The following is a 26715-nucleotide window of genomic DNA, read 5'->3' on the forward strand; positions in this document are numbered from 1 at the left end:
TGTTTAACGTTTTTACTCCAAACTGGCAGGCAGTTAAGCAATTTTAAGCAAATCATTCAAAAATGTAAAACATAAACAAGCAGAAAAATTAAAGATGAAAAGTATGTAGATATTGTATCACTTAACCTGTAAACATTATACAGTCATGCAATGAAATTCAGACCAATAAATATTTAACGTTAAAAAATAAAGAAAAATTGTTTAACGTAAACATTATACACAACAGCTGTTTCATTCAGAGCTTCTAATTTTCAACTGGTTTGTTTAAACTTGAAGAAGGAACAAATCTCAAATCATGCCCTACTATGTTCAAAACGTAGTTGTTCGTCGCATGATTCATTTAAACAGTCCAGCCACTCAATCATTTTACATTTATTTTCAACTTCATTTATGTTAAATTAAAATGGATCTCATGCGCGCAACTTTTTATTACGTGCGGAGACCTTCTTTCGCGGGAGCGAAACAATTGTCTGCTCGCGTGCTGCGTCATGGGGGACATTTAATTCTCTTTTGTTTTTTACGTCCAGGTCATCAGCGTTGAAGCTGTCTTGGTGCCCGCGATCAGATTTTCTTCCCATTTTATTGTACTTACGGTTGACCAGTGTAAACTCATCGTCATTGTTATTATATGATGCTTATAGTTGATTTTGGGGTCATGGATACTTCTTTTGTGGTTGTCATTGTGGTCTGAACAGCAGCCATAAAATTCGCTACAGTTTGTGGTTCAGGCATTGGTATTGAAAACTCTGTTGTGGGTTGGTTTGCCGTAGATGAGTTGGCAATTGGTTGAGATGTATTCACCTTTACTGTTTCTACGCAAGGTTATCCATGATGTGCTGTCTGATTACAGTACTTGCACGTAGGAGTTTGCCCTTCATGAGTGCATAGCGTAGTTTGTTTAATTGTAATTCCGTAAGTTTTGAGTTTTATTGCCAAGTAGTAGGGGACAAGTCTTTCGACCCGCACCCTCACTACAAAAACGCCGTTAGGAATCCATGGGAAGACGCTTCTCCAAGTAGCAGGTGTAACGGATTCTAATTCCCCGTATTGCGACATGCATTTGGCGATTGATTCAGGAGGGGTACGAGGTGATAGATAATGCAGCCATACATCTATATAGTCATCTATACAAGGGAATCTTAACTTTCAACCACGATTTAAGCCGTTCACATTAAGCTGTAGTTTTTTCGCTTTTATGAACAGTTTTGTCGGTTGATGTAGATGTAGATGGATGCAGAATTTCACTTCCCCGGCTAATCGCAAAGAATCCAGAAGCACTAGCCACTCTCGCTGTGCAGGACAAGCTGAAAGAGTATTCCTCTTCATGACAGCTAACAGTATAAAGAGAATGAAAGATGCGGGAAAACGATACTGTGCGGTTGTTGTTTTTCGGTATTATATGCGAGGAGCAAAGAATCTCACCATAATTGCCCGGGGTTGCTCCAGCAAAGAAGCAAAGCTCTCCTTCCGGACTAACAGATAAGGAACAGTCAGCAGTAACACCGGAAAAAGCGAATCCGGTTACCAAGATTGAAGATTGTTTTCGAATCCTATCATACTCCAAGCAAAATCAATAACAGTAAGTGTTCATATTTGTAGTTATACGGATAACGTGCACGTTTTATGGCCGGTTTGTGATATTTAGGACACCAGCTAGCGAACTGAATAATATTTTGAGATATTCTTGAACCTTGAATACAAGCGGAAGCTTTATAGTCTATTATAAGGATTAAAAATTTTAAGTTGCTTTTATTTGATGAAACGCAGATGATGGAAACATCATAAAATACTTTTCAAGCCCAAATAAAGACTAATTAATTAATAATTAAGAAAGAAGTCGGAATACGAATATTTTCAATATAACACTATGATAATTGGCTTTTTGGTTTAAGCTTAAAATTTAATTCAAAGGGGCAAAAACTCTTAGTTGTAGATTCTCTTTTTTATGCAGCCACTAGAATTTTCTCAGAAGAAACGTTGTTTCACGCTGCTGAGTAGGTTAGATTTTCAAAATTAGTTAAGCGTTGGCAAAATTCAACAAAATAAAGTACCATGAACAACAATTCTGTGTGGTACATGCTTCGATATAACGTACAATTCGATATAACGTACATTTTTTAAGCCGACATGCTTCTCTGTAATTGGGTTTTGAAAAATGACAGCAAAAAAGAGTCACAAATTTGTGCGGCGGTCTGATGGATAATAAAAACCGTATGGCTAAACTTACATCGGTATGGTTCAAAATAAACCAGTCAATTATCGATACATTCTTGAAACGCGCTATCCAAATAGCTTTTAATTCGCTATTACCATAGCATAGGATAGATTCTAAACATTTGTACTTACTCGCAATTATACAACAACGAATCACCTATCTTAACAGTAAAGCAAGTAGCTTCATTGAGACAGTACCAAGCCGCATACGCCGGCGGACACTTATAGGTATGGAATGTAATATTTGGTCTAGCAGTCGGACTAGGTGGACGAGGTTTAGGCGTTGTCCGACTCGAACACGCATCTGGAATGAGAAGAAATTGGAAACGATTAGTGTTGTTAACTTTAACCAGATTCTAATGAATAAAGAGCCTTAAAATTGTATTGACTATAGAACAACGATTCTAAACCTGGGGTCCGGAGGTTCCAGGGGGCCGTGAAGTAGTTGCTGGCGATGCACTAAGCAAAATATCTTTTCCGATTAGATATTGAAATTTCAAGATTTATTTTTGTAAGGGACAAAATATTATATCGAAAACAAACCGGGTTGGTCCGCAACAACCCCAGAACGGTGTCGAAGAAGTTCGAAGAAAGTTGAGAACAGGGTTTTAGCTTTTCAGAATTTAACATTTTACTCTGTTTGTAAACAGGTTAAAGATCTCAAAATAGTAGCGAAAGTTCGACATTTTACAGAACTTCAAAGGTAGAATAGATGATAAATTCTGAAAAAAACGGAATTCGAACCGATGTTATTCAAATGAATATATAATTTTAGTTAAGATTTCGATTAGGGTCGAACCGGTTTCATTTGAAAGGTTATTTGCTGGATTTAGTCGATACAAGGCTTCCTCCTCGCTTAGACATGAAGAAACAAATAATAAATTGTGCGTTACATTACAAATATAATGCTCTAAGTCGCTGTAATTTTTTTGGGACAGTTCGGAAATTCGTTCAGTTCGCTTGTAGTTAAGGGGTTATATATGCTGAGGTCGGCCAAAAAATCGAATTTATTTATTCTTCTATCGTAAAGTTCAGGTTCTTAAGAATGTTACCTTAAATTTTTATAGAGATCGGAGCAGTAGACGCAAAGTTATAGCGTTTTTCATCCTACTCCCTTATGGAGGTGTTGCTTATACTTGAAACTTTAAAAGAGATTATCTCGAAATCATTTTTCCCAAAAACAACTTCGCGGTGACTACGATTGCTGAAAAAGTTTTCAACCGGTCTCAAAACTTTTTTTTCGGCATGTTCGTAATTTAGCTGCCGTGTCCTTGAACGATTCCATTTTTTCGTCAAAATTTTCATATTAATGTTATGAATTTTTTAATAATTTTTTCAGGTAAAAAAAGTGATTTTTTTGGCAAAATCGTCCCCACGGTGTTCCTAAAACCGTTAATAACTAAAAAAATGACCATAAATTTGTCATACGGCATTCGAAAGATACAGTATCCAAGCATCTTCTCAATGAATTTCAAAATAATCCATCGACGGATTCGAGAGAAATTGCGATTTGAAGTTTTATGACACATTTCATAAGGCTACCAGCAAACACCCACGGGTTTGGTCCTATCTCTATAAACAAAAAAAATATTTGTCTACTTATTTAGTACATGGCATTCGAAAGATATAGTAATCAAGTATATCCCCTGCAAGTTTGAAAATATTTCATTGACGGAATCGAAATTTATAACGGTTTGGATGTGGTATGCGGTCATAGATGGGTTTTCTACCAGACTTCAAGCGTGATTCCATGTTTGTCCATCGACTATTTAGATCGTTTATACGTGTCGCGGTTTTAAAGGAAAACCTTAGCATTTAATTACATAAATATAATGTACAAAAGGTGTTATTTATATGGTGCGCTGAAAACATATGAAAATAGGGTTGTCTCCCAAACGTTAAATATAATGTGTAAATTAAAAAAAATTGATAAAAGTTGGAATGTTTACTTCAAAAGGCCATATCTCAATGGTTTGTTGACCGATTCTAATTATTTTTTCATTATTGAACAAGTAGACGTTTCATCGTTAATTTTCATTAAGAAGAATACAAAATAGAGTTGTCTACTTCAAACAATAGACAACATAATTATCCTCAACTATATGTAACAATTTTAAACTTTCATTCGTGTAATATTCCATGTCATTTATTTTACAACAGTATTCGAGTAAGAATACATTGAAGTGCATTGGTTTTCCGTTTAAAGAAACTGTAATTTTCAATCCACGTGTAAAATTACAATAAAATTCGTTGAAGAAAGCACGACAAGTCGTGTGTATTTGTGGTGGTACTTAATTTTACATTTATATTCATGCTCCAAATATGTGCATGAAAATAAACTTAAAATTACAAAATATTTTTATCTGTGTGGGTGTTTGCTGGTAGCCTTATGAAATGTGTCATAAAACTTCAAATGGCAATTTCTCTCGAATCCCTCGATGGATCATTATGGAATTCATTGAGAAGATGCTTGGATACTGCATCTTTCGAATGCCGTATGACAAATTTATGGTCATTTTTTAGTAATTAACGGTTTTAGGAACACCGTGTCCCCGTTTCCAAAAAGAAGATTTTTTATCGATTGCTCAAGGACACCACAGGTACATATACTAATGATTTTTTTAGTTTGATTATTTCACTTGAGCTGTTGGACAGGAATTGTAGTCACAGCAAACCTCTTTGAAAAAACGCGTTTTGCGGAAATTGCTATAATTTCGACAATTATTAATATTTTTTATGTTCTCAAGTGGATTTTTCAAATTGAACATTGTACTATGCTAAACGTATAACAAGTATTTCATAAAAATAGGGCTACATATGTTTATAAAAAATCAAACTTTTCCGTTTTTTTCCGCATCTCAACATATATAACCGCTTAATGCCACTTAAAAATTGGTATACTTTTCAAAAATGAATGTTTTGCTTAGCCCTTTTCTGCTTCGAAGTATGAAAAATTTGTCATAATATGTCTGAAGGAGACGCATGGTAGTTAGACCGGCGACAATTTTGACTTTGGGAACACTGCTAGTTCAAATGGTAACTGGATGCACAAATCGTATGCAAAATAGAAGCTTTTCCGATAACTCTAGCTCACTCACAAGAGGTTTCAAGTTTCGATAGTAATATATATGGAAACTAGGAAAAAAAAACTTGAAATCAAATAAAAAATCCACAGTAACTCTACATATCTCAAAACTTATGGTCGCATAGCTTATTTTATAACGAACAGCTTTGTTGAAGGTTGCATATTGATTGGAATTTCTCCGAGAAAGTTATTTGACTTTCAAGACCAACCGATTTTTTTGAAATTTCCTATTCTAAGCATGTGCGAGAAAGAGAGGCAACACATAATTTTATATGAACGGATCAATTTGCAGTCTTCGGCAATATTGATCCTCACACCTTAAGCTATATATCTGTAGAATATGGGATGCACAAGATGATACTGGCATTTTTACTGACTTTATTGTTTCTTTTGCCTATATTTCATATATTTTCACATACAAACTTGAAAACTCTTGTGAGTGAACTAAAGTTTTCGGAAAAAGCTCATATTTGACAAATGGTATGTGGGGCTAATTACCGTTTGATTTAACAGTGTTCCGAAATTGTTGCCGGTCTAATGGTAGTGTTTGATTACAAAAGGTAATATAGGGTGTTGAGCCCATTTTCGCCATGTTTCTATTATCACCCTACCCATTTGAAGCCGTTGGTTAGAGCAGTGTCTGCCATCTTTGTTCAACACATTGAGTCAAATGGTAGCGCAACAATAGGGGCACTCGATTCGAGTTTTCGTTGCGCTCAAACACGAGAATTTCACTGTTTTCATCGCATTTGTGTTATTATATTGGTTCTTAACAACGAAGCAAAGCTGTTGATGTCAATTTTTTCTCATTCCATTGATTGTAGGCCGAAAAATTAATGAATTAGTGAGGCACCCTGCTTAGTTTGGTGAAAATAGGCATTTTACCCTAATTTAAAAATGCCTTTCAGTATCATCAACAATTGAAAAACTGTATATTCTGCTAAAAATTCACACGCCATATTTTTTGGAAATGAATTTTCGGTTATAGTGCAATTTATATTTGTAAATGTTAAATTTTCGAAGCACCCTAAGTGCCAAAATTTTGAGACGTCAAATATGGATTCAGCGTCGCAATATTACCCTAATGTGAAGTTTTCATGAAATTCGGATTCTGATCGCAGTAGGTCACAGATATTTTTTTTCATTATCAACAACAAAATCGAAACGTATTTTTTCAGTTTTCCTTTTATTCTGGTGTATTTGTTTCATTTGTGTCAAGAAAAGATTATGCAAAATTAGTTTTCCTGATTAACAATATCCAAAGAAATTTAATTTCAACGCGGATCATTCGGAAGACGTGACAGCCCGAGCAAACGAAAAGCCCATAATACCCCCTTGCTCATGGGGTCTAACATAGGTGTTTGAAATGGGTTCAACCCATGAAAACACCATCACCATGGTCCGGTAGATCCCATATACAATACCATATGTTGGTATATTTATGGGTTACTGAGACCATTTTAAGGTGTTTTGATGGTTGTGAATTTTGGCGCGGACCATGTTTAAGGTCTTTTCAAGGGGCTATGTGGTGTTTGAACCCGTGAGTATTTGCTCGGGAGATTGTCCCGTAGACGGCGGATGCTACGCATCCTTTGTGCGTGCAAAATAAAGTGATCTGTGGGCCGGAACTGGTATCCAGGCGAATATCGAGTAAACAGATAAGTGCCCTCCTATACTGAGAAGAAGGCTTTGACCAAAGGTGGACGCGATTTCCTAATCTGCCACGATTTTTTCGCAAAAAAAGCTCTTGGTACTTCAATTCTCGGCTTTTTTTCTCGCGCTGAGAAAATTTGAAAACTGTGCTATTGCACATTCAAATCTGTTGTGTTTAGCTCCATAATAATATATTCAGCAGTGAAAACGTCAGCATCGGTATTGGTCTGTTAGTGGCTTGCAGTTGGACCATCCACCCGGATCATCATTGATGCCTTCTTTATTGTTTACATCCGTAAAGTTGTACAGTTTTTGGATGATTATGAGTAAAATGCCGGCCAGTTTTGATTGACGTTCTTCGTTAAAGTTGTTTCCGGTAAGTTTTCTGTGTTGGTGCGTTCATGTCTTTCGGCACAAGACCAACAAAATTAGTCACATTCCACCACACCGAATCAGGCCAAAACAACGATTTTCGATCATGCTATCTCAAAAACGACAAAAGCCGCTCAATTTTGTTAATCTCACCATTCATGATGTCTTTGGTTACATATGGTTCACAACGTTTGCCACAAGTTCAGGTACTTCGAAACAACTTCTCGACCGGAAGCTCACTAACAACTGCACAACTAGAGAAAGAGCTAGTTAATCTTTAGAGTGTACTATTTAGATTTGCTTGTAAAATTTGATTCATTTCGGTCTGAGTATGAAAAACGCACCTACGTTTGAAAGTGTCGCTTTAATTATCAATTCACTCTTTATCCAGCGAATACAACGACATAGCACCATCAGTTTGTTTTTGTAATTATACTCGGGTTATTTGCAACCTGACAGATACTGTGGAAGTATTTTTTACGAGAGCTGAATGCCATCATGGTCAACGATGGTGTTTTAAGTGTAGGCCAGATACTCCTTCACCTCATGAAAGTGGACGAACAATACCCTGAACTATTACATAATCCTGTGGGTTAATGGTGGCTTCATTATGCAGAAGCTCCGCGTGCCGTTTACTCGTTACTAACACCGTCACTCAAGCAAACCCTCTGGTTCTCTGGTGGTGATTAGATGGAATGGTTTCCATTTTCCGTTCTGACCGAAGGGCACACTTGAGTGAGTATATATCGTTCTAGATGGTTATCGTGACACGAGATGGAGTAACGACCGTTGGTTGGCTACTCTGAGAATGCATAGCATAATTTTATGATGAGTAGTACTATACCTGCAGATGGGCATTAGCATTATGGATTTCAGCTCATTTCAGAGTCTAACAAGATGATGATCTACTTATCGTTCAGTCACAGTACGTTGCAAGTTCTACAATTTTACTTCCAAAATGTCCTAACTTCATTATACTTTCGACATTGTTAAACTTACGGAAATTGGGTTGCCTAAACGAGTACCGATACTCAAAGCCGACTTCACTTCCGTATCACACACAGAGCTAGAGGTTAATGTAATGTGTCACAGTATTGCCCGACTCATTTTCAGACAAACATTTCAAACCTCTTACTGTATCTTTATTACGTAACATTTATCCAAAAATTGTTTGTGGAAAGCTTCATAATTTAGAATTCTACGTCCAAACGATGATAAATTAGAAATATGCGAAATTTAAAAAAAACAGACTCATTGGTATTCGTTACATCAAACTCAACAAGTCAAGTGTCATCCTCAAAGTGATCTTTATCAAGATTTAATAATTATGCGGTAACGGAATACTAATGGATGCACGTTCCAACTAACAGAAAGAACAGCCCCTTTTATGTTCTCAACTTTCGTAAAATACGTTTGCGGTTTGCATGTTGTGTCACACATCTCTATGTGGAAATTGGGTAATAAGCGAGCAAGACAAGTAAATCGATATGCTGATACAGTACACATATAATACCGACAAAAGCTTATCAATATGATGTCTACCAAGTCTCCCACTGAGTTGGAAACGACATGTAGTGCTTAAATAATAAGAGATAAAATCGCTAGACGACACAATCAACTATGTTTTATTATAATTTTGACGTTTCTGTGACACATTTGGGTACGGTTTACTCGGCACTATGTAACACTATATTGCGCACTAAAACAAAAGCTATTTGGATCGAATATGGAAATTTCCGTGAAACCTTCAATACCCTCGCGGTATGCGAAAGCAGCTGATATAAACAGCCGGAATGTAATCTTATCATCAGCCGGTCACACGCTACAAACGAAACGCCAAAGCTATGTACATATTGCGACGGTGCTTGTATCCACCCGACCCTCAATGAAAATCTGACTTGATTTACCTTAGAGTGAGATGAGACCTTTTTCATATCACGACACAAGTTTAGTGCATTGCTCTTTTTTGTAATTTCGTTTATTTGATGCGGATCAAATCTTATTGAAACCAATCAGATGGCCAGCTCCAGCTCGTTTTTCAGGCGATCCTCGCCATCTTCCCGCTCAAAGGTTTGTTAGCCCATTTCCTGCCTGTCTTTTACAAGGAATATTATTAGTAATCGCCACATGTGCACCGCCAGCTCGTTCGTCTCACCGGCTTAGTGGAAACTAGTTCGAAGACGAAATGCTTTCGATCATATGCATCATCATGCCCATGGCAGAGATTTGACGTAATCAACAGTCGTCATTTTTTAAAGGTTTTTGTCTGTTTTTGACAATGATGATAAGTCGTTAATACTTGTTTCTCTAAGCAGTACAACGGGAAACTGATTGATAAACTAACAGATGGAAATGCGGAAATGGAACTCCCTGAAAAAAAATCGATCTATTACACCGTTACACTGTTTTTTCCCAACAGGTACTGACCTTGGTCATTTGCTTTATCGTTGGCGGACTGGCTATTAGTTTGGAAGTTGTAGATGCAGCACAGTGGTCGTGGCTCCAGGTCAATTGGCTAAAAGTCATACGACGAATACCATTTGGTCGTATTGTGCGTCTAGACGATTGCCATTAGGCTAAATGCTATTAAGCCATTTGACCATATCCCATTTGGCCGAAATTGTTATTTTGAACACATACGTTTAATAGTTTCATTGTATTGTATCGATGGGTACAAAACGTCTATCGATATCGGATAGCTGAAAATACAATCATTTTGTTTCGAATAACTGATATTAGCACGATCGATGCTATTATTTTGAAAGTAAATATACAATTGTTTCTCACACAATTGTCTACACCCTGTACTGTAAACAACAAACCTTCCTGAAGTAGAATTTCGCGTTTTTCTAGAAAAAGACCAATAAGCATGCTATCAAAATTCACTTTGGAATAAAATTTCGGACAAACCATAACTCACCGAGCACAGATGTTAACATTTTATGAAAGAGAAGAGCTTTTTTTTCGTTTACTGATGTGATCTAAAAACGATAAGGAATAACAACATGCTTATGGGCCCTATTCAAAACACATCGTCGCTGTTGTGCTATCTTATGACAAGCGCCATTCCGGACTTTTCGAGAAAAACGATTTTTAAAGTTTGAGATTGAATATCTTGAAATTTATAAATGAGTTTTCGGAGAGGGCATTCGATGATTATATCTTTTCTGTAGTAATCTGCCGATTTATGCGAAGATCGGTTAACTATAGTGACAGTTTTTACTTAAAATGTAAAACAAAGTCGCTTGCATACGTGTCATAAGTATATATTGATGATAAAATATGTATGACGTGTCACAAATGTGCACAGAAGGCTTGATATAAAAAAGAATCATAACTGATTCGTAAATTTATGCTGATTATTATGGTTACAAAATGATGGTATTGGAACACAAAGTTTTCATAATTTTCCTCCTTTATTCGGGAAAACAATAAATAAAAGTTTCATTGGTTTCATTGACAATTTAGAGCCAATATATATCCAACAATATTATTGTTGGCAGGCGACTAGACGAAAAAAATATTCTTCTTGCGTAATCCACCAACACATTTCGGCATTCTTTCCAAAATTAGTGGAAATCTAAAAAAAATTGTTCAATCCTCTTGAAAACACAAGCCAACAATTCCCAGAAAAAAATTATGGACGAAAAGTTTTGCTTCCAAGACATGAATTTAGCTAATGGTTATGGTTGATCTGCATTGGAATTACGTATATCAGTAATGACATATATTGTCTTGCTTTTTGGCTTATAGCAAGCCAACAAGGTAGGTTTGTTGTCAATTTATTTGTTGTCGCTAGATAGCACAACTCGATCACTCGAGAAATTGGCGCTTGTCATAATCGTGCTTCGCTATATTAGTAACCCAGCAGAATTTAAAAATTCTGAAAATGACACATTGTAGAGATTTTAGAATTCAGTTACATGGCATATCTAACTCAGCAGTGTTTACGAACGAAAAGTGTTACGAAGCATCTACGACAGGGTGCAAATGGAAAACGTATCATGGAGTAGAGATGGTCGGGTTCGGGTTTTTAAACCCGAAACCCGTACCCAACCCAAATCCGACGGGTTTCGGTTCGGGTTCCAAATATGAAATTCTCGGGTTTGGGTCGAGTCCGGATTTTTGAAATTGTACACTTTCGGGTTCAGGGCGGGCTCGGGTTTTTCAAAATTGGAATTATCGGGGTCGGGTTGGGTTCGGGTTTTGAACAAATCAACCCAACCATTTCTTAACGCTGCTTGTGTCTATACACAAAACCCAGTCTCTTTTTGTAGTAATGATACGAATGGATGACACATATGACCTTACTGAATGTTAGCACTTTTGAATCGCTAGAATTCGTCGTAGTTTTTGATGCCGAAATATTGTATTTTATTCTTATACAAACTTTCTTCTCTTCAGATTCGCAAACTGCCTGAATTATTTTATTTTTTAAACGAACATTCATGAGAGAGCATTCATCAAAACGTGTTTCACATCTCAAATCTCTCTTCGATTTATTTTTCATGTTAATCATTAATAAACCAAATCAACAGGAATTTATCGGAAAATATTGGTTCAACTTTCCATTATGGAATATAAATTTAGACATACTTTGAAACCAATACTTATGCCGCGGTCGGAGTAAATGCGTGAAAGTCGGCTAAAGCGTACAGCAAATCGTATACAGCAAAGTGAGTAGAAATCTACGGGAAGTAGAGACAATAAGAAACTACATATTGATCCGCTCTTAATTGGTCGTTTTGCTGTGAATAGTAATACTTTTTGCTACATATTGAATTAATTTTAAAATGCGCATCGTTTTATTTATTTTTTTAAAAGCAGATAGTTCAAGCAAAATTTATTTTCTAAAGACTTTGTTCCATTAAAAATATTCGCCATGTTTTATTGTTCATGACACTCATATAGTGATGGTATACTAGCGCCACTATCAAATCAGGGGTATGAAATAAGCACCTTCTGTCAGATTGTCTCTGGGCTGGGCCGTTGCATGAATCGGATTTCTTCATAAAAATATAAGAATTTTCACGATCAGGAAGTTAATAATTTTTTAAAAGTAATTCAAAACCCTCATGGGAGGGGTTTGAACCCCTAAAACCCTCCCCTTTCGCACGGGCCTGACAATAGCACTACTTAACTTGTATAACGATATTCAAGCGACTCAGCAAACACTGCTGATATATTACTCTGCTGACCGAATGACAGCTATTCACGCACACACAAAAGGAAGAAAAAATGCAAAAACCTCGAAGAAACGGAGTACTCACAAGAAAACCTTGAAAGTGGATTAGCTTTGCACTACACGTTATAGCGTCACACTGCATGAACTATAAAATACGTCTTATTGCTCTAAGAGTCATCTTATAAATGATAGGTATTAAGTAATTGAAGCTATTCAACTGATGGCTGATTGTACAGATTTTATTTTCATCTATACATAAAATTTGGCTCGGGACATTGCAACGTCTGATCTGAAACTAGTAACTACCAGTTGCAAGCCTTCCCATGGTTTTTCTTCTAACAGCTTTGTGATGTTTATGTTTGTTTTGATTGGGTCAATGATTAGTTATACACATCATGAGATGGCGTCCATGATCTGGATACCTCGTTAGAAATTTTTCGCCACAACGGAATATAAGGCATTGCGTTTGAACCAGCTTTTTTCGATGTGGTGAATTTTGGCACACCAAGGAGGCGATAATTGGATTGTAGCAATGAGAATAGATGCACAGAATAGCACATTTATTTTCATTTATGTCAGCATAAGTGCTAAATATGTAAGTATTATAATGATGTTTAATAAACAGTACACCGATACTTTATTCTGAGAGAGATTATAGATGAGATAGCTTCACGTAAAAGCCGTTAAAAAAGTAGTGCGGCTCTCTCCCTAATAGGGCCACTACCGAGTCATGACTATGACTCATGAATGTAATCATACTAGCGCTCGTGAATCCACGTATCCCATTTTTAATGCCATATAATCTTCCATTGCAGGAATCAAAAATTTCATAAGTATGGCTTGATTTCGTCTTGGTCCGGAGAAAGCAACTGAAAATCATATAATATTTGAATAGTGCAATTAAAATATATCAAATGAATATGTTGTAGTACGAAACATTACTGTTAGCAATATTCCTCATAGGCAGGGGTGGCGAAACACTTTACGCCCGAATGGGTAGAAAGCTTAGGGTGAGGGGTCCATTAGTAATGATTTTTTCCCTTTTCGCAATGCACACGCTTACATTACATTCACATTAAGTCACGTTCGTTTATGCAAATGGAATTGTGGTACATCGATGTTTTCAAATGTGTGTAGTGTGAGATACATGCGTTGCACATCTAAATTTTTTGAAATGGTTCAAAGTTTCGAGTGGGTAATTACCCATTCGGTTATTTTCGAGTGGGTAGTACTACCCATACTACCCACGCTTTCCGCCGGCCCTGCTCATAGGATCACTTTTTTTCTTTTGTTTTGATTGTTTCTCATTTTTATTGCGCATACCTTGCATAAGAAAAGTAAAAAAACAGTCAAGAATGTACCGGCCCCCGGAAGCCGAAAAGCGTCACATGGCAAGACGACGTTATCTTCAAAAGGCTGATTATAACGATGATTCAAGAGTTACTTGCAGAATGCGTAAACTATGGCAATTTGGTATTAAATAGCTAATCCAATGGAATGGAAAACATGAACACATTTTTGCAGACGAAACACACAATACCCCAGTCCCACCAATCGGAATGAGCTCACGATTTTGCAAGTCATTTTCATTCGCTGAAACCTATAAATAAAAGATTGCATATTTACAGGCCGGCGAGCACGCAAACTTGTAAGAGCGGGTGGCTATTGCAAAATCAATAAGCCGATAAGCTTCGATGTTGTGGCTGTGACAATTGGTAACAATGAGGCCGTCACCATGATGGCGATTAAATCCTAGATTAAACGGACAACAAAATATAGTGTTGCCATGTCCATTCGTCTACTAAGACACATTGGGATCCCTGTGGGATGTGCTTTTGTTTTTATTTTGTTACAAAACGGAAATATGATCTTCTCCATAACTGTCCTTTATGGACCGTAGTGCGTAGACGCTCACTGAATGAACGGTAATTTTTTTACATTCTATAACCCAAAAAATATTTGAGCATATTGAACATGTATCCATATATGCTAAAAATTTTACCAAGGTAGATCTTTTCCAAATTAGAAATCAAAAAAGTTTCAAAAATTTTGTTTATGGGTACAGCCCATGTTCCCTTATTGTTAGAATATTCAATAAAATCAGTGAATGAATTCTAAAAATAAGCTAGTATTAGCCCTGTAAAGGTATCGTCTTCATTGCTTCCGCATTGAATTTATTGCATCCGTATTAAATTCATTGAAGTTACTAAAAATTACAGCACAAATTCTAGTTGCCAGTAATGTAGAAATAGCAGTACCGTCTTTACGCATGGGCACACTGGGCCATGGCCAGGGGATGAATATAAAATCATTCAACCGACTAAATTAAAGAAAAAAAAATCGTTCATAATTTTTCAGCGTGGGGATAACAATAAATATGATCGCATATTGTACCGTATCCCATGTGACTAAAGGGCATCAAAGTGACAGGAAACGATGTACCGTATCACTATTTAACCCGTTCAAACGTCAACCCAACATTTCGATTCAAGTTTCAATTTATTTTTAACAACACCAATCAAATGTTCAGTACACCACGTATACAAAGTTTGGAAGGCACCGAACCTTAGCCAAACAACCAGAAACTTTGTTTGGCCAGTGATCTGCGGATGTGAAAAAATATTCATTTCTACGTCACATCTGAGTCTGTTAATGGACTAATCAACATAGAAACGTTCAAAAGAGACTTCTTGAGGTCTTACGAAGATTCGAAGCCTTTGGGCCGGATTTAGCATGTTTCATTCTGTTTGGTCAGTCTCAGACTGGCACAAAACCAATAATGTTATTTTGTAGTGTATCCGCCTATCTAAAAAAAATTAAGCCGTAATGAAGACGTTCATGAAATCCAAAAAAGGTTCAAAATACTCTTTGGAAAGTGATTACACATATCAACCCAGGCCCAAGATTTGAATCAATGAGTCACGGCAAATGTGCGTGCGTTTGAGGATATTTGAAGAACCTCGGACATTTGGCGGCGCAAATATTTTTATAAATATTCTTCTAGTTCTCCTTGGCAAATTCAAAACCTCATTTTTTGGACATATGACGAATGCTAAGGCATATTATGCGTTGCGGCAACTTCCACTCGGAGTCTTTTATATTTCGCCTGTTTCACATTCCTGTCATTAAAACGAATTGTACCGATCATATTGATAGATTCGAGTAACTGATGTGTTTCGTTTTGAAAGTAATTTTAGACAAACTTTGCGTGACAACTAAGGTATTGAACTCTTTTTATATCGAATAGTCAGCAAAAAGACAATATTTCATAGAATCATTATTTCGATTCCGGCAGAAAGGAAATCAAGCGAAGTGGAACATTCATTGAAAGAAAAAATGTGGCTTTTTCCAAGTCGGAAGTCGACTTCGTTTAGGTTTCATCATATCAGGAACATCAAGAAGCTATCATACCTGGAACAACACTAAACGGATCAATGTAACTGAATGTGCGCAAACTACCTAAAGTATTCCAGAAATTATAAACAGCAATGCGCTTCGTTTATGGTTACACATTATAGAGTATGTACGATGAAATGTTTGCTACACTTAATCCTCAAACAACGTTTTTAAACTATGAAGGTCAGATTACACCGTCTGGGAATACTACAAAGTAGTTGATAAATCCATTTCTATGTACGCAGCATACCTGAGTTCCACTATACTTATTGAATTATGGGGGCTCCCTAGCTCAAGAGTGCCCAGGGGCCCCGCGCAATCTTAAGACGGCCCTGAGAAATAGTCAGCATTGTATGCAGTGTTGCGCATTCTACTATTTCGATAACTGAAGTTTTCAATACGCACACTGAGATCCCGTATTTTTATAGGGGAAGATGGGGTAAAACGCACCCCCTAAGTAAATATGATCATAACTAAGCTATAGAACATCAATTGAGAGAATTTAATTAATGATATCGTTTAACCAACATTTTCCTCTGTAATCAAAATCATAACGCTTCGCAAAATATTCAAGAACATGAAAATAATTGAATTCTTCAAAATCATTAAAAATCACCTTTTGAAAAATAAGCGGAGCAAAACGCACCTGTGCGGGGGCAAAATGCACCATAACAACGGGGCATAATGTACTACAACAACGGGGTAGAATGCTCGGTGAACAAGCAAGTAGTTTTGTTTTCTGACAAGATTTCACAAAAGTGTGCCATTAAATAGCCTTAGGTTATGCAATTGGTAGGTTTTCAGAACGATTTTTCTGTTTTCGATTAAAAAGCAGCAAAATCAGAGAAGAGGTCATTTTGCCCCCGATGGAGCAGAGATATTAATTTAGCAAAAAGTGAATTATTTAGTAGATTTTTCATATGTGCACTACAGAATAATGAACAACGGTATAAATAGAACTGGAATTCTCTATTATAATAGTAAAACAGTATTTATAAGAGCGGAAAATCCTTGTTGTACGATCCACAATAATTACATGAGAAGAGCACGTTATTGTGTTTTGTTTATTTCTCGAGCTGCTATTGATGTATGGTTATCAAACTTTGACAGTGTATGTTTACTATGGCGCACTTCCGACTGGTGTTACCGTTTTCTAGAAATTTCCAGCTGTTTTCGATATAAACAAGGGGTGCATTTTGCCCCGGGGTGCGTTTTACCCTATCTTCCCCTACTACCGGCCTCCCCTTAAACCCAGAAACGGTTTATTTTCCACCAAATTTACCATGTAAAAGACTTGTTTTCTTCCAAGCCTAAACGTCAAAAACTGTTCAATAACAACGCAGCAGGATATGTCTATACTAGACTCGTGGGATATAAGACTCTAATAAGAATAGTTTGGAAAGAATGCTAAAGAAGCAAGCAGAAGAGAACATGATTCAAAATCACAGCTGCTTACAAAAAAACTTACAATTTCGAAACTTTAGCATGTCAGGTAAAACAAACCTACAAAGGGGTAATATTAATCCAGGGTGTTATCGAGACCGAAGGAACCAAATGCATTCACGCAGATACCAAAAATTGTTGATTAGTTTATCATCTTAACCAAACAACACAGACAAATGCCGACAAATCAAATCATAATAATCACACCAATTATCAGGTTTTGATTCTGACGGAGCTTCGCTCGAACTTTTGCCGCTTCACAGCACTTTGATGCTACTGACCCTCGTCTGACCCTCTGACTTCAATACAGTCTTGGGCAGTAATTTCCTTCACCCTCGCTCACTGGGCGCCAATTTCATCTCAAATTCTCACAATAATTCCTGTAGCTACCGCATTCTCTCGATTATTGCTTGGTGTCGATCACTATTATTATGTTATTCCACCTTTTGTTTAATTGGAAGGCCAAACTGTAAAATGATTAAAGCAGCAAGCTAGGCGGTTTTTGGTCGAGTGACCCGAGCGAGCGGAACATTTGATCTCAGTAATCCATTCTTGGGCGACAGAGCAAAGTGGGCGTCAGTGCGTAAAAGAATCGCGTTCTGTTTATTGATTGTTATAAGGGAACCGTGACTAAGGGTGCTTACAGAGTGGTGGCGAGAAGCTGAGCTGGCGCTGATGCTGACATTAGAATGCAAGATGCGAGAAACCTGCTTGCTGCAAACCAAAGGGATGATGTCAGAGTGAAAGCTGAGCGGATCGGAGCCAACTGCCTGCTTTTACTCTGACAGGTTCCATTTGATATGCTGCAAGCAGGTTTCTCGCATCTCGCATTTTAATGTCAGTGCCAGCCTCTGCTCAGCTTCTCGCGGCCACTCTGTAAGCACCCTAAGACTTTAAGCGAAGACTGCATATCAAGAAGACTGGCCAGAATCTGGAGACAGTAACAGCAACGTCACTTGCGGGTAAAGGTGGTCCCATAGTGATGCACACACATATACACTATTACATTAAGCGTCCCACCTTCCTCCAATCGAGGCGCTGTAACCTCTGTCGCTTCTCGTTTGTTTGGAGATGGAAAGTTATATCAGTGGTTCCAGATGTTTTAAGGTATTTTCAGTACTTTTATTACAGTTCGATTGGTTGAAATTCTCCATGACAGCTTTCAAGGATTTTCGGTATTGTTTATTTGTTTATTTGTTGTACCGTCACCAACAGACCCCTTGGCCCCAATTGTGGTTACTTAAACTAATTACATTTCAGAATACGAATAATTTTAGTTTTTATCGAATTCCTTGTCAGGTTGAAGTCAAACGCCGTCGCCACACTGTTAAACACACGCTGGAGTCCGGTAACAGCGCCCTGACGCCCATAGTTAGTTCTCCTGAATGGGACTCGCAGAAGAGAGTTGTTGCGCAGAGCTCGAACGCGAGCTTGAAGATCGAGGCGTCCGAGGATTGTAGGGCAATCCACCCTGGCAGACAGTAAGTCCGAGACGAACAGGGCTCGAGAGCAGTCCCTCCGGATGCTTAGAGTATCGAGCTGTATTAACTGACAACGGTTTTCGTAGCTCGGCAGCTGAAATCTGTTTTGCCAAGGAAGATGTCGGAGTGCAAAGCGTATGAACCGGCGTTGGACGGCCTCGATTCTGTCGACACCGTTCTGGTAGTAAGGGTTCCAAACAGCAGAACAATATTCCAGTGTTGAGCGTATAAATTTAAAAAATTTAAAAAATCGCAACTTTCGCAAATTTGCTTTGACTCTAGGGTTCAAATATGTTCATACAATTACGTTTTTAATGGAATGTATACATAAATAATATTGGCCATATGTCTTGCAGCTGCTCTCGATGATATTGTTGTTATTTAAAAATTAACGTAAGTACGGAATGTCCATTTCTCCCGCAGTGAACATTTTATACGTAGTCTGTGCTAGTAGACCCTAAGAAACACTAGGTAAATCTTGCTGTGAAACCGCTAAAATTTTGAGTACGACAAATATAAAATTAGATACCAAACTTTTGTTTTAATTTTATTAGTTTGTGTACTGTTAGTAACAAAATTGTGTTGATCAAAGTAAATGTGTTTAAGATGAAGGGTGTCCATCTTAGAAACATTCCCGTCATTTTGTAGCTTAGATATACCGAGCATGTGTTTGTGATTCATTCTTTCAAAGCATGTTTCAATAAAGCGATGTAGAGATGTCGTAAAATAGATAAAATCGAAATTTTCACAATGATTTTTTTAATCGCAGGGGGCCAAAAACACAAATTCTCGCATTTAAAAATTTATAAACTATATGTTTTTAATATTTTTTTTGTTTTTTTTTAAGTTTTTTTTCGTTAAACTTTTTTTCTTAAAAATGCACATACATGAAGTTAAATGTAGATCTAGGTGTTTTGAGGGTCGCTAATTACTAATCCGTTCAAACCTGGGTAAAAAATTAAAAATGACGGATTCAAAAAGGTAGAGTACAATAATGAAAAAAGCTGCGATTGCACTAATCACCATGCTCCTCCATATCAGCAAACATTTAAAAATGTCGATACGGAATAGAGGAAAAATTGTCACAACAGTCGCAATTGATTCTCAGTCACTTCCTGGTGGAATGAGAAATTCGAACAGTACATTGGCAAAGACATCTGTAAGTTTGTTGCGAATAAGAAACATTCAACCTCACAATAAATGCACTTAAGCATATATGTTGTATATATATCGTACTCTTTACAACCTTCAAACCTCATTTATCATAATAATTTTAATTACAACCTATTAAACTATATTTTAACAATAGAACTGGCGACATTCTAAAGAAGTTGCGATTTTCTATACAACAGAAGTTACTGCGTGCTTAATAATAGATACCGCAAGGTGTTGAACGCAAGTTTGAACATGCCCGTTGGTCGAGTACGCGTGGGCTGTGGCTAGTGCGTTATCCTGGGCATAAACGAAATGCGCCGCATGTTGGAAGAGCGCGGCGCGTGACAAAAACTCGTATATCTCTGGACAGAAACAAAAGGACAAATATATCTTTATAGATTATTGAAGGTGAACTCCGCTTCATTTGATATATTTTTTGATTTTTTATTTTATAAAAAAAGATTTTATATATTGTTTATGAAAAATGTATGTAAAATACTGCTATTAAAACAAATAGTCCGCAAAGATATATATTTATATGATAATGTAAACATCTTTTTATAAGTGTGCAAAAGTTCATTCAATTATATGGAGTAGTTTTTGAGAAATAAGAAATTGAAAAAAAAAACAATCTTATTGTTTTCAAAAGCCAGAATTTTATTTTTTTTTATTTAAAGAAAAGCAATTTTAACAAAATATTTATACCAAAAGTTACACTCAAAAAAATACTTTTCATGAAAATCGGTGATTTTGTGGAAATTTCGAGGCCCACTTGACGTGGTTTGACTCATATGAATTGATGAAACGCGAGTGCGACGCAGAGATGATGATATGACTGATGGTAAAATGAATGATAATGGACGAGAATATTTTTAATTAATATTAGCGCAAGTTGCGCTAAGGTTACCATCGATGACAAAACTTTTTGCCGTGAATGAAATGAAAGGCCTCACATTGTTTTTTTTAATAGTAATCTTTAGTCGAACGATTTTCATTTTTTGGTTCGTTGAATGAACATTTTCGTACTTTCACAGATTTTTATTGTACGTTGTTCGAAAGGTATCGACAATCTTAGTTGTATGTTTACAAACCACATTCGTATATACAGTAGGATTCTGTTTTTGACAACAATATTTATTTTTTCAGTTGGCAAAACTGGAACCGTGCCAAAAATGGAACCTTGCTTTAAAAGCTTTTATTTTTAATGTGTGGCATCGTAAATGTTACAAGAAGTGAAATGGAATGAAATGATAGAAAAAAAATCAGCAAATTTAATTTTAGTCCCTTTGTCCGCTCTCATTTGTTGCCAAAAACGGAACTTCTTTGTTGCCAAAAATGGAGCATGCCAAAAACGGAACGCGCCAAAAACGGAACCTTACTGTATTACGAATGGTGTTGGTAAATATTACTAACAATGTTCGTGAATATTACAAATGATGATGTTCGTAATTACAACATTTATTAGTTTTTCATGATTATTACGAAGAACGTTCGTAACTATTACATATCTTTTCATGTGTTTTGTCAAAAAATCGTTCGTATAAAATCAGTTCAAAATCGGTTTCTAGAATTATTTTTAACACGAAAAATCGATTTTTTTCATCTGATAGTTGCAGTACGATGCATCGATGCAGCATCGATTTTTTTTAATTATTAAAAGTGATCTGGCAATATCGATTATATTTCAAAGTTCTCATTATTATATTATGGTGGTATATTTTTATTCTATATTTATTTATTTTATTAACGCTTTGCTTGTTTACAGCACAGTCAAGCAGACGTCACTCTATAAGGAGTAAGGAATCGTACCGTATCGCAAAAGAAAATGATTCCTTGTTGGCATTAAATGTAAGCAGCAAATGGATACGTAACCTCAATACAAACATAGTTTATTTTATGTGCGAGTGTAATCCGTCGAATTTTTTTACGGAAGCGTTACGCTCAAGACAAATTTCGCACCATGTTTTGAATATTACATGTGAGCTAGTGGCGGACCCAGGGGGAGGGTTTTGGGGGTCCGGACCACCGCCGAAATTTTTTAACTTCTTCAGAAATTTTAAAATAGTTTCTATTTTAAATTCATGCTAAGCTCAAAAGCATTCCAAACCAGATTCGATTACCAAAACTGATTTTAATTAAATGAGGGTATTACATATTACGTATTGTATAATGAACATCTCAAAGTCGAAATTTTGGACCCCCTTCGAAGTTTTTTTCTGGATCCGCTCCTGTCATGAGCATTAAAGCCAAAAAAGCCTGTTTTGGGTGTGCTTTAAAATATTACAATAAGAAGGAAAATAAGAGTTATGTTTAGCAATGGTTGAATAAAACCACGAATATAAAGAGAAAATTCTTGCTCTAAACTAATGGATAATAATATGGCCATGGACTGTGAATGGCGATTATTAATTCCTAACATGCAACATTTGTCAGACACCAAAGGCGATAAACATAAATGACACAAGGCTATAATTTATTGAGCTTTATAAGTTTTACCTTCAAAAATAATGTAGAATTATGGCATAAAGGATCAAGACATTGACTACGATATCAGCGTACGCGAACTTATTCGGTCGTAAGGCACGATAAAACTATTTGTGCACTGATAATAAACAGTCACGCGCCTCGTATCACAAAGGGAAGCTTATCTTGACCAATAGAAAAAATGGTTAAGTTAATTTCAAAATAGACGTGGTAATTGTAGATAACTTCAATCAAGTTGAATGAAAACCACTTTGAAGTCACGCCGGGTATTTTAGTGTAATTCTGTGGATTTAACGTTGTAAAAATAATTTTCTCAATTTAACGCTGCACAAGTAATATCAAATTAAGTGCCAATTCACGTTCTCTGTGCAACGGGAGGATACTCGTAAAACATATTTGTTCGTTTCATAAGCGTTCCATTTTAGCTAGAAGTCATAAACAATAAACCAAAAACTCAGAGTAGCATGGAAAGGCTGTTAAAAGGGCGACATAGCGTGCTCAAACAGTTTCTTTGCAATCGGTCTCGTATCTTTAAAAAGGCCTTTATTACCCCAGCTATAATCCGAACATGCCCTTCTACTGCTTGAGCTTAAATCGATCGAGGATATGCATTCCTGGATAAACAACAACCACACGACGCAGAAAACCCGTCTATTTAGGCTGGTAATCGGAACAAAGCCATGTGAATAGAGGGGAAATCGAAACCATTTGTTTCAATCACGTAACCTCAGAATGTATCATTGTTCAAGAGAACACAACTTTCAGTCCCAACATAAAGGACCAGGACCATGTTGCACAATTGGAAAATTTGCATGATCCTGCCGTCATCGCATCGTTAAAGAGGGTGCTGACAGCAACCACAGGACTGCGAACCTAACACTTTACCTGATTCCCAAACCGAAACTATTATTGTTATGACTATACTTCGTTATTCCTGACTGAGTCGTTATTTTATTATTTCAGAATCTATTTAATTGCCTGGTGCTGTGTTGTTTACTGTCAAGTAACTATACTGCAATATGATATGTATGGAATGAAACAGTTCAACGCAGATGATTAAACCTAACCCTTCTGGTATAGACAAGCGGTTTCAATTTGATTACTAACAAACTAACCTGGTATATAGCAGTAGTTGTTTATCCATGCACCCATCGGAATATAAAGCGCGAAAAAATATAGGACAGCAACAAATATGTTAGTTATTTTTTGAAAAATCCCAAGAGACTAACTCGTCGAACGGTGAGATAACATGATTCCCACTAATCTCCTATCGCATGCCTCCATGCGAGTCTAAAATTATTGATGACGTTTTCGACAAATATAAAATTAGGGCGTATAAGCCAACTGTCAAAATTCACTTTGATTGGCAATTTCGGAGAAACTCTCCAATCACAGATAGTGGTAGTAACCAAAAGAGAAAAATTTTCTCGTTCATTAACTGCTGTGAGCAGTGCTCAACCAGTGACGGTGTGTTCGGAATTTCCCTTCAAAGAGAATTTCGACAATTTTACGCCGTACTGATATATTTGTCGAGATTTGGTTCTAAGATCGGCGGCGACTGGTTGCTATCAGTCTTCTGTCACTAGTAGCAGAATGAGAGGGTGCGAACGGATTTACATGTGAAAACACTACCGTAAAATGTAATAGTTAATCGAAGATCTGTTGCAATATGTCTTTAGTCTGACTAGTATCGATGGTCAAGGGGTCAGTAGGTACTGAAGATTAAACGCGTCAGTATTTTAATCTAATTTCATGTTCCGCTATGGATAACAAGCTCGTACATTGGGCTATCAATTTCTTGTATTCTCATTCTATGGTCGTTATTATCAAATCCAGATCCAAAGCAAATCTTCACATTCTTAAATCAATAAAATAAAAATTGGTAACAACACTCCCGATGGTCGGCTGTCCGGAGATCAAATTGATTTTAACGGGATTTACTCTCGATAATCGGTTATCTAGGGTCTAAATATTTCATATAGAACTGTATATGTTTAATCTAGTCAGCCAGTAAACTGTTCAGACATAAGTAAATACGAAACTTCTACAACAAAAAAGTATATTCTCAGTCGCTTACTTGAAGTGAATACTGACTAAATAACTACCTACACTCCAATCCGTAGTACTTATGTGAATGTCACTGAGTCGGGGTATTCCGTTAAGTAAATACCACATCAACATCCCAAATTACGGTAAAGATTGTCGTGGCCCTCAGGACGAGCTCCCGCTTGGAGTGGGATAATCCTTATATCCAAGCATTTTTCGTAAAATAGTCTGTGTGGAAATTAGAGTCAGTAGACAGCAATCTACGAAGTATTCCTAAATGACAAATAAGTAACTTGGTGTGAAGAAATATTTATTTTTTAAATAGTTTCATCAAGAAAAGCGATGCCTTATTGCGTTGTAAGTTTTCAAGTTCCCTATAACTCTGTAAACGACGCTTGGTGCTATTTTTGAGTGATATTTTAAATATTAATCACATTTAGTAATTTTAATAACAATTTACTTAAAAGAAAACTATGGGGTCATCGAAAAGTCACGATACAAGTTTGTATTTTTGATTTCATCCAACTAAGAGAATTTTTATTCCAAATCTTTTGCGAATAGATTTGAGCTATTTGAAGCATTTGTTTATTTGACACGACTTAGTAGGTGATTTAATCAAGTTGGTATACCACGATATCAGGTTTCATAATTTTTTCACAAAAGAATCCAACTGATCGATAGTGGCGAAAAGATGGAAAGAGAGAAATGCCGTACATTTCCAAAAATCGATCGTTTTTGTCATGAAAAAAATCATCAAATTTTCACGAATATTTTGAAGTAGAATACTTCTAACCCGTTTCAAAATTTCAGAAGGCGCTTCGGAACAAATTGTGTTTTACTACTATTTCGTTGAAAGTCGCAGCAACGCGCGATGGGTATTAGCTAGTTATTTATGAAAACATGGGGTAAAACGCGCCTCCTAAGGAAATATGATCATAGCATAGCTGTAGAACTTTAATTGGGAGAATTTAATAAATGTCATTCAAGCAACATTTGCCCCTGTAATCGCAATCATAACGCTTTGAAAAATGTTCAAAATATGAATAATTCACAACAACAACGGGACATAAAGCTTGTTGGACTAACACGTAATTTTGTTTTTTTGTCGAGATTTCACAAAAGTGTAGCTTTAAATCGTCTTAGGTTGTGCAATTGTTAGGTTTTCAAACAATTGTTCTGTTTTACATTAGAAAGATAAGTAATGTCAACGACATTACCGATATGAAGTAGCTTACATTTTAAGTTGTTAATACGAATGCTGCAATTTTTACTAATTTACCATATGAGGATAAATATGTTGGAATATTTTAGGTTTCGATGTACGTGTTCCGATACCATTAGAATCCATTAGAATTAACGATGTAGCTGGTTTTAATATGACCTATCAGAAGATAGTCAAAATTGTAGCATTCCCATTAACATCCAAAAGTGTAGGGGAGACCGAGGCTAGTTGGCGGTGTTTTCATTTTCATTTTTTACCGCTTTGAATTTGGTAGATCTTGCAAAATAGAACACGTTGCATGAAAGGGCAGACTGTTGGCAACATCTCTGAATTTTATGAAAATGTTTCATACGTTGTCTTTATTTCTAGAGACAAAAATATGTGACGCGGAAAAGCCGCCAACTTACCCCAGCCCCGGGGTAAGTTGGCGGTATGTGTGGGGTAAGATGGCGGAATGCCAAAAAATAAGCAATCAAATGGAAATTCGATTACATTAGTGGTCCTTATGAATTGTTCCGTTTGTCTTTTCAATAAAACTGTTTATTATTCGACACTTTTCATTATATTTCAGTCTCAATACCCCGTCATTTTGACTTTGACGCGTACTCCATATTCAAAAGCAAATTTTTGAAATTCTTCAGGCGATTGGCCGAAATAATTGTCTCCTGCATTGACGAGAGACACAAGAAAAAGTTTCTCTTACTTTGGTGTGAATTCCAGAAATGAAAATATTTGATGACTATGTTTGCACTGTAAATAGTACCGCCAACTTGCCCCGTGTGCGTCACCGCCAACTTACCCCAACCGCACTTTTTATAAAAAAAGATTTAAAAAATTGCTTTTGTGTATGGATAGGTGTAATATTTATACGGATACTGAAAGCTCTTTTCACGCACTATCGAAAAATATAATCATACGGGGAATATATTGAAAACCACCTTAAATAACACAAAATATTTAAAATTAAGGAAATTTACAA

The 26715-nt window shown here is 36.4% G+C and overlaps 1 protein-coding gene across 1 annotated transcript in view; it reads right to left on the bottom strand.

Moving 5' to 3' along the window:
• The window catches only part of LOC131693305 (uncharacterized), a 128539-nt gene that overhangs the window by 7427 nt on the left and 94397 nt on the right, over positions 1-26715 (bottom strand). Inside the window, exon 3 of the mRNA XM_058981021.1 lies at positions 2347-2518. Coding sequence (XP_058837004.1) covers positions 2347-2518 — 172 coding nt within the window. The remainder of the gene's footprint in view (positions 1-2346; positions 2519-26715) is intronic.

This window comes from Topomyia yanbarensis, chromosome 3, assembly GCF_030247195.1.
Source record: "Topomyia yanbarensis strain Yona2022 chromosome 3, ASM3024719v1, whole genome shotgun sequence".
NCBI classification, from domain to species: Eukaryota; Metazoa; Arthropoda; class Insecta; order Diptera; family Culicidae; genus Topomyia; species Topomyia yanbarensis.